This window comes from Poecilia formosa, unplaced genomic scaffold, assembly GCF_000485575.1.
Source record: "Poecilia formosa unplaced genomic scaffold, Poecilia_formosa-5.1.2 Scaffold144, whole genome shotgun sequence".
NCBI lineage: Eukaryota > Metazoa > Chordata > Actinopteri > Cyprinodontiformes > Poeciliidae > Poecilia > Poecilia formosa.
The window spans coordinates 507,914-517,333 of NW_006800083.1; the positions used below are offsets into that span (position 1 = coordinate 507,914).

General features: G+C 37.0%; 2 protein-coding genes across 5 annotated transcripts; one reads left to right on the forward strand and one right to left on the reverse strand.

The window, feature by feature from the left end:
* Nucleotides 1-1,099: 1,099 nt before the first annotated feature.
* Nucleotides 1,100-3,738, reverse strand: bloc1s3 (biogenesis of lysosomal organelles complex-1, subunit 3). Of its 4 annotated transcripts, XM_016676934.1 has the most exons (6): nt 3,648-3,738; nt 3,389-3,507; nt 3,126-3,312; nt 2,941-2,943; nt 2,406-2,509; nt 1,353-1,559 (listed from the first exon to the last, which is right to left on the reverse strand). In XM_016676934.1, exons 2-6 carry the CDS (start codon nt 3,503-3,505, stop codon nt 1,377-1,379), a joined length of 594 nt encoding a protein of 197 aa, XP_016532420.1. In that variant the 5' UTR covers nt 3,506-3,507; nt 3,648-3,738; the 3' UTR covers nt 1,353-1,376. The 4 variants fall into 4 exon arrangements, with proteins under 4 accessions (XP_016532421.1, XP_016532420.1, XP_007563104.1 ...); XM_016676935.1 differs by lacking the exon at nt 3,648-3,738 and having other exon boundaries at nt 1,100-1,559; nt 3,389-3,641; XM_007563042.2 differs by lacking the exon at nt 2,941-2,943 and having other exon boundaries at nt 2,406-2,506.
* Nucleotides 3,739-3,842: 104 nt separating this feature from the next.
* Nucleotides 3,843-7,928, forward strand: trappc6bl (trafficking protein particle complex subunit 6B, like). The gene is made up of 7 exons (XM_007563043.2): nt 3,843-4,051; nt 4,315-4,411; nt 4,752-4,819; nt 4,917-5,034; nt 5,487-5,570; nt 5,726-5,819; nt 6,717-7,928. Exons 2-7 carry the CDS (start codon nt 4,316-4,318, stop codon nt 6,746-6,748), a joined length of 492 nt encoding a protein of 163 aa, XP_007563105.1. The 5' UTR covers nt 3,843-4,051; nt 4,315; the 3' UTR covers nt 6,749-7,928.
* The last annotated feature ends 1,492 nt before the right edge of the window (nt 7,929-9,420 follow it).

Genomic DNA, 9,420 nt, shown 5'->3' on the forward strand with positions numbered 1-9,420 from the left:
TGTGAATGGTTTACTTGTACAGAGCCATTTCTGTGGTCTCCGGTATGAAACGCTACACACTACCATCTGCTGGATAACTAGTGTAAGTGCATAATAAACTTCCATCCCATGTCGAACCAGAAATCCCAATACATTGCTGTAATTGATTTTTCATGAGCTGGAAATTCCAGTTAATCATATATCCATTAAAGTGGATATCATGCATCACTGCTTATATTTTTACCCAGTTGTTCTTTACCAATAATAACAAATACCTTCTTCACAGTCTGAAGAAGAAATTAAGAAAATGACTCTCAGAAAAAAAGGGGTATGGAGGACTTAAGCTATTTACATGGGGCCATCAATTCTACAAGGCATTTAAAATGTGCATCTATGTTCTACTTTCTATTTCAGGCAGCTGACGCTCAGAGTCTGCGCCAAAAAATGGAGAGGTGCAGAGTTGACCCTGATCATTTACTTGGCATTGTGGGTATTGTAGGCACTGTTCTCAACCTGCTGGTGGTGGTGTTGGTGTATATCTACACCCCTGTTTAAAGAGTATGAGGAGATGTTTACATAAATAGATCTACTGATGGCTTGCAGTACATTTTCTTGTATTAATAAGTTGTTCGGCAGATGTTTGTAATTGTGACTGGTCATTTTAATCTACTGTGTCTTATTTAAACATCCGTTCAAAATATATTTGATATGTATTTAGTGAATTGTGAAGATTCAGAAGTCATAAACATGACATTGTACTGTGGTGATATTTAATAATGCAACAGCATTTGCAACAGCACACTTTTTTTTCCCCTACAAAATTATTAATTTGAACTGCAAATCATTTTATTTTAATGTCTCCTTATGTGAATGTTTCTTGGTCATTTACTGAAGTTTTGCATCATGATGTTTTTGTGGTTATCAATTTTCTTTGATTTTTAGCTTATGATTTTGTTTTAAGCAACAATTTTCATCTATCCTAGAAGTCCCTTCTGAAAAACAACAATACATGATACATTCAACCCACAAACAAAAAGAAATCGAAAACCTAGACAGAAATCAGAGACTAACATTTTATTTTTAATCATTCAGGTTTTAAATATACAATTTATTCTTTAAAAAAGTAGATATTTCTTTTTTCTTTAAAGGAAGAAAAAAAAAACATATTCGGTTAAATTTCTATTAACAGAAAGCTACATACAGTCACTGTCAATTAAATACAACAAAAGGCAACTTACAAACACTTTTTACTTTTATATGTAGGGAAAATTTGCATCCACTTAAGTAAAACAACATACTGTTCATCTTTGTGTCTTACTCTGAAATTACTAAATGAACATGTGTGTATGATGCTATTTAAAAATATGTCATAATTTCAGTCAGTTGCAAAGCATTTATTAGGGTGTAGGTGAAGTTAAATAACCAGGGTTGATGTTAATATCAGGCAGTATTTGGCAGCTGGTGATAATGTCGATCTTCTCGGACACGGCCTTCAGATCGTCCAGGATTAATCTGATACTGTGGGAAGCGTTGATGATGGCGCTCTGGGACGAATTCAGCTGAGATGTCACACTGTGGACCTAATTTACAAACACAAAGTTAACCAATAAACCGAGAAGATGCGTCTTACTGTATGGATTTGATTCCAGTAGAGATCAAACCTGGTTGGACCTGGTAGCCACATAATTACACAATATTTTACTGCCCACCATTTAAGTGCATGCAACAGATTGCACAAAGAAATTCTGTCAGCTCTAACGTGCATGTCTGCATTTGCATGTCAGAACTTTTACTTTATTAAACACAAAATAGTTCCTATCTCTGGGAGAATTTTGTTAGAAGTAATCTTTTATTTTGACCAGCATGATTTTTCTAATTGAAAGAAATATTCATGTTTTTGGAGTGGCCCAGTTTGGGTACCGACTTGAATCTGATCTCAGTTAAAGATTAGGGTGATGGCAAAGAGGCCTTCCAACCCCAAAGACTGTTAAGAGTTCATCACTAAAGAACATTTATTAAAATACTGTTGGAAGCAGAAAAAGCTGGTCAGCAAATATAAGAATGATTTGAATGTTATAATGCCAAAATAGATTTTTCCAATAAGTATTGCAGTGATACTTTTTGATATGCAATTTTTACATGTAAAGTGAAAATTTATTTATTTTTCTTATACATATTCATCTTATTTTGCTTTCTTATCTTTTGAGAGATGCCCGTCACATTTCCTATCAAGAACAAGCTAAATAAAATATATTGTACATCTGAAACTGCCAGGGGTATGAATAATTTTGACTTTTGTGTGGAATTGTTTCATGTAAATTAGATGACAGATCATGCCAGAAGAGATGCAGTAGAGAAGAAAGACTTTAGATAACTATTAAGTCATGCATTGACAAATTATTGGTTCAAGTTGAAACACAGCATACCTCCTTACTGGCACTGCCGTAAACCTGTCGAACCCTCTGCCCCACATCCGTATACAGCCGGCTGTTGGACTCCTGCAGCTTCTGCTGCAGAAGGGTGTCTCCTGCTAACAGAATTATAAACAGAGCACGGACTCAGACTTGACAGCTACCTAAATAGATAAAAACAACCAAACAAGAAACTTTAGTGGATAATGTCCTTCTAAGTTTGTGTGATATGGTTAGGTTGATAACATAAAAATATATAAAGCCAGTAATGGATCTTTAGTTTCACTGTTATTTGTCAGAAATAAAGTTCTATGAAATATGACTATTACAAATGTAGTCAGGCATTTCAAATGCTGGAGTTGGAGATGCCCTGAGAATTTCATTGGTGACCTGAATTGGACAATTTTAAGCTTGAGCGACCCTAATCTGAGATTAACTGGAAATTCCCATTACTGAAAGCACCATGCTAAAAGAACTGCTAGGTTATTCTAACAATAACACCACTCATAACAATATCGATGTTATTGAGGGGAAAAAGACTCAAAATTACCTTCTTTCAGGATGAAAATGGTGTTTAAAACATCAGATGAAGCACAGAGATGCACAAAGCGTAACATCAATACATTATTTCACAATGGCAGGTTTTCATAACACTGTTCACATTCAACCAGTACCAAAACAGGGATTAGGTTGGTGATTTTATGTTGTTACCTCTGTGCAAACATGTGTCCTCACCATAAGGCTTGTGTGAAGGGCTCGGCCTGTCTTCTACTATGGACTGCACATTGGGATTGTCTCTGACCACAATAAGAGGGGGCAGCTCTCTCTTGAGTATCTGAGCACTCTCCTGAGCCATTACAGAGGATCTGACCGCCTGCTGCGGATCATCTTCACTGTCCGTCTCCGAGGCTTCCCCAGGAACCTGACAGCATCCAAAAACGCATTAAGAAAAACAGAGCTCAAATGCTCAAAGTTTATTTGTATTTCTATTAGCTAACCTTGGCTCCTCCTGCGGTAGTTTGGTGAGAAGTCAGAGAAGTGATGTAGACTTCATCATCGGAGTCCGTTTCAGACGCTTCCCCCTGCACCACTATCGGGTATTTGCTGCTGGACATGGCTGGAAACGCAACAAAACAACACTGGATGGACAGCGAAAGCACTCAATTTTAAATTGTCACTACATTGTAAATATAAAGAATGGGGGTTTGCATTATACAATGGATATATGAGCGGAATCAAATGCAGAAAATGTCCAACCTTTTCTGTCGAAAACAAATCACATGAGCGAGGAAGTAGCTTGCTTTCTAAGATCCAATCAAATCGGATCCAGGAAGCGCATGGAAAATACGCTTTGTATCTTGATTGGTTCCCTGGTATGTTACAGAGGTTTGTGCATTACGCCGGCGTACTCGGAAGCTAAATCTAGATGTGAACCTGCTGTTTATCTGGTATCAGGGAGGCTGTTCAATCACTAGATTATTTTCATTACTTACCTTGTCTTTAGTAGCACAAACAGGGTTCTTCTCCTGTTGATAATCCATATAAATTAATTAAAGTACCTTTAATTTCGCCTGCATACTTTTTACGGGGTGCCCTGGTGGATATATCGAGTGCAACCTGAGAAGCAGAAGTAGGTTAGCAGAGTACGGGAGGTTTGACAAGTAAGCTAATGTAGTGCAAATTTGAATCTAATGCGATATTTTTGGTGGTTAATTTCTATAAGTGATCCTTCTATTGTTTTTTTTCTCTACTCCGTTTTCGTATAGCCCATTCTGTTATGCTTAGAAATATTTAATCACCGGTTGCTAATCAAATCTAGCTAGCTAATGCTAAAGAGAGGAACAGGATTTTAATGTTTACAGCTGATTTTCTTAATGTCCCTTCCTTTCATAGAGTTTTATGTTCATTTTGAGTCTTTTTACAGAATGGCAGACGACTCCTTGTTTGAGTTTCTCCATATGGAGATTGTTTCGCACATTTTCAACGAGCAGCAGTCGAGAAAAGGAGAGCTGGACAACAAGGTCTGTTCATTTACAAACTTGAATCAAATTGTTTTTCTGACATAAAAAAAAGCTTGTAAGCAACTGCATTTCCCCGATCCATTAATATATACGAAAATAAAAACTGTTAGATAAAAGTCAAAGCTGCAAAGTTAGCAAAATACAAAAAAATATGATACTTAAATGACTTTTGGGCATGTTGGATACTAATTCTTACCCGGTAATTGCTTAGTCTGTGTTCTCTCTCCTCTCTTAATTCTATGTAGCACAAGTTTAGCATTTACAATACTACGTTACAAGATAATTTGTTGCATTTTTTTTAACCAATCCCCTTGTATGTCTATATATTATTGCACCCAAGGACAGAGCGGCATGTATTTCTCTCTTAGAAGCGATGGGTTTCAGGGTGGGACAAGGTCTCATTGAGAGGTAGGTGATGTTCATAACCAGGGATGTTTAACAGTGGATGCATATCCGACCACTGATCTCCTTTCTAATATGTATATGATTTGATGTTTGCTTGCAGACTGACACGGGACACCCCCAGCTTTAAGGATGAGCTGGATATTATGAAGTTTATTTGCAAAGACTTCTGGACTAAGGTGTTTAGGAGACAAGTGGATAACCTCCGAACAAACCATCAGGTAAAATATTGTTGAAAAAATCTGGTTCACAGAGAATCTGGTTCACAGTGATTAAATTTCATTTGATTTATTGTGCTGAAGACAGTGTCAAACAAGACACTGCTTTGTAATATTAACTTACAGAAATTAATGCCTAAATTTTTGATGACATTCTGACTTAATTAGACGTATGTATTTTCATGTATTTTCGGCAGACATAATATTCTGTACTAAGATTGGAAAATAGACACAACTTTAAGGCAAAGCCTCCAATTCTGTCCAAGGTTCCTATAAATGACAAACAGCATTTGAACTAAAACCAAAAGCCTGTAAAGTTCTTCTTTTAAAAGAGGTTTTAAAAAAACTACTAAGGGAAATGGTAACAATTCTGCAAATGTGGGTGTTTCAGAAGAGCATTAGCAAATGTCCGGAATAAAATGTAGCACAGTCTAACCATGTATTTTGCACCACAGGGGACTTATGTTCTACAGGACAACAAGTTTTCTTTACTGACTCAGTTTTCCGGTGGGAAACAGTATCTGGATCAGGCCCCCAAGGTACACAATTATCACCTAGTACACTCAAATAGATGTGCACTGCTGTTAATTTTAAATCTAGCATAAAAAAGTAGATAAAATGATTATGACACGCAGCTTAGAAAGTCAGTTTGTTTTAGCTAAGCTGTAGCTGATCGATCCATCCTTTTTCCCAGTATCTTGCTTTTTCTTGCGGTGTGGTGAGAGGAGCTCTGTCTAACCTCGGGCTGGAGAGTGTGGTGACAGCTGAGGTCTCCATCATGCCGTCATGTAAGTGTCCAATACATGACTTCTATTCCTATGTGCAGGACTATGGTTTTTTTTGCTCTAACTGCAATTTGAGAAAAAAAATAAGTGATTTTTTTTTTTTTTTAACAGATGACTTGAATAGAACTTGAACTGATTTTATCTCTTTTTGTGAATATTATAAGTATGTTTTTTGTCTGCAAGGGCTTCACAATGTTAGAAAATTGTGCACTAGTGATAGTATTGGTAAATATTATGATGAAAATATCAGTTGCCATATCCCCATTTTCCTCTTTTCTCTCCTTCTCATTTGTGCTTCCATCAGTCTGTGACCTTCAGCATTTTGGACGTCATTAATGTCCAGTGTGAGACTCTGCTGCTGTAAGACTTTAACAGCAGCAGTGTGATTACCTTAGTGTGAAAACACAGTTTCATAGCACTTGAAAAATATTACTGCAGTCCAAACAGTACTTTGTGATATGAATATTGCAACATATTTGATATTTATAGTACAGTCCTAATAGCCAGAATGTGCATCCTGTTCAGTGAAACCTTAAGATCAACCATGTCTGATGGTTTACTAAAATCAACTAGTGCATTTTGGAACAACAGCCATTGTCCCCTAAAAAGTCTCAGTGGAGACTTTTAAGTTGCTGTTAAAGTAGCTACTTTAACAGGCCTGACTGAAAAGACTCAGAATTTGCAACCTACATAACCAGGATAAACACAACAGTGTTCAATGAGACCACTAGAGTTTGAGTGTGTGTCTCATTGAATAAAGAAATAACTACTGCTACAGGATAAATGACTGATCATTAAGCCCAGAACATCTCATTAACTGTGCTGTCCAATTTTGTTACTTTACTTTTGTGTAGGTTATAATAATGGTTCCCTTTTTTTTTTTGCCTCTTGTTCTCCCAGGTAAGTTTCAGGTGGTCATCCAGAAGCTGTGACCCAGTTGCCTTTGTTACCCCGGTACACATAAATGGTGCCAACGTGTTGGGAGGGTTGTACCTGCATTTCCACTGATCATAACGGACATTTGAATATATGATCACAAATGGCTCAAGTGGGTGATGGATGGGTCAACTCAGATCCTCCAAACCACTGTTTGGACTTCAACAGCCCACCTTGGATGCTCTTTAGTTCACTTTTGGTTTTGTGCATTTTTTTTTTCCTCCTCTGTTTTAATTTTTGAAATGCTTGTCCATTTAAACCGTGTAATATAAAAAGCTATGAGTTCTTGTGTAAAGTATTTTTGAGAGAGGCTGGCACTGACTGATCAGCTAAATGTTAGAACCATTTATCCAAAGCAAACTTCTGACTAAATCTATCTAAGCATTCATGATTTGTAAAAGGTTGCTTTAATGAACTAACTGGGGGAGCCTCGCTTGGGAACAAAACTGCTGGACCTAAATATTAAATGTAAAGAGTAGTAAAAGAAAAAAAAAAACACAAAAATAAAGCCAATTCTACAATTAGAAATGGAAATTCATCCTATATTTTGTTCCCTGATTGTCAAAGTTAATGTAAACCTGATGCAAGTTTAGGACATCGAATGACATTCGAATGAAGCTTCGAAAGTCATTTAGCTAACAGCTTCAAACTGTTAGCTAAATGTCGGATGCTGGTGGTGTATGCGGCCAGTGATCGTAAAGTTTGTGAACAGAACGGGTATGAAAAAAACCAGATGGCAGAACTGCATTAAGGTCTGGTGTTTTGAGCTGCCTTCTGTCATTTTTGCCTCTCTGCAGTCAATTGGTAATAATTTGGATTCTTGTTGCTGGCGCAGGGTTTTAAATGGAATTGGGTTACGCAGATCTTGTGTTCCCAAGTCAAGCGTGCATTAAAAATGTATAATTAGAATCAGATCTTGTTTGTGGGTGACACTGATCTTCTAAGATGATTGACCTATTTCTACCAAACACTAGATTTAGAATACCGACCTGATTTCACGTGTATATATCTTTTCTCAGTCGGCTGTAAATCATGTTTGTTAAAATTCTTTCTTGAACTGCGTTATGTTCAGTAACAATATGTTTGTTCTCTGTTCAGTCATATGGTCTTCAAACAAGAAGACCATATGACTTTTATTACATAAAACTGTGATGTAATAAACAATGCTACACTCCATGGAAAGTGTTGTCATGTTTGGTAGAGAAACTCGATTCAGAAATCTTTTGAAAGCAGTAGCCTCTTTAAGCCACCAGATGGAGACACATGACACAATCTTTATACGTTTGAGGCATTATTTATTCACTTCTCAGTTTCACTTTACACAAATACTTGTATTCTATTTTTTTTATCATATGCTTGCTAAAGACAACAGTGTTGTTGTTTTTTCAACTAAAGGAGAGTAATACCAGTTGTGCTCTTGTCAGGTTTTCCATCAGCAACATAAACATTCCTCAAAGGAGATTTGGTTTAGGGAGAAAGACACATGTGGGACACCTACTTAAAAATTCCCAGTTTCAGTGAAGAATAATGTATTCTTTATTGTTACAACTCATAAAATAATAGTTTTGCTTGATAGGTTTATGTTCTGTAAGATGAGCAGTGAACGATTCAGGGTTTTAAAGATCTATTGAATTGAGAATATTTTAAGCCTTGCTTCACTCGATTTGTATTTTTTTAATTGTACGTGTGGATGATAAAGATTTTATTACTTGGCTACCTCTCTCTAATTTCTCTTATAGCTCTGTTTTGTTCCCGTCTCAAAAACAAGTGTGCTTGAGCTACTTTAAGTTTTCAAGAGAAGTTAAGGAAAATTGCTGAATATACCATAGTTATTTTTCACTTGTAAATCTGCACAGTGCAATGTAACCCTTATGAAACTTTTATTCAACCATAGGAGTCCAGAGGAGGAGGAAAAAAACAGGCCAGGAATCTCAGTTAGTCGTCTGTATTCCTATGCAGCTAAGCTCAGTCTTTTTCTGTTTGTTGCAACCCATTAAACAGCCCAAATCCTCTCTTGAGAGGAGGGAAATAATCAGGAGGAGGGATTAGAGAAAGACTGAGAGGGGGTAGAGTTTTAGAAAGTTGGTGGAGGAGGAGGAGATTAGGAGAGTGGGCAAAAAAGAAAAATAGATGAAGAAAATGGAGAGCCTGGAAGGAGGCTGTAGGGAGAAGAAAGGAAGAAAAGAGACTTTCATTGGAGGTTCTTGGAAGCAGAGAGTTAGGAGAAGGAAACAGAAAAAGGTGACAAAGGTGTAATCGTGGTCTTCAGGGAGTGTTTCCTTTCACCTGCAAACAAATTCCTCTACTGAGAAGTTGGGTTATATGGAGACTGATTCTTCCTGTGAAACTGAGGGACAATAGTTACAGTTCAGCAGGGACATTTTGTCTCCTTTTCCACACGTCTTTGCTCCCCTCCCCTGTGTCTCAGAAAGGAGCCTGAACAGAGGGAGGCCTGAACGTAGGGGGCTCAAGAGCTGCGCTCAGAACCGTTCATGTTTCTGTAACTAACGTTCACCAGACAAGTACAAAGAAATATGCTGTCCAGACTAAAAAATTACTCATTTACCTGTTTATTACTGACAACAAGGAGCGTGTATCTCTCTTTAAAAGTTTAGCGTTTTCTTGAGTGTGTTAACTGCTACTTTGCTAAATCACCTATTTAAATCAT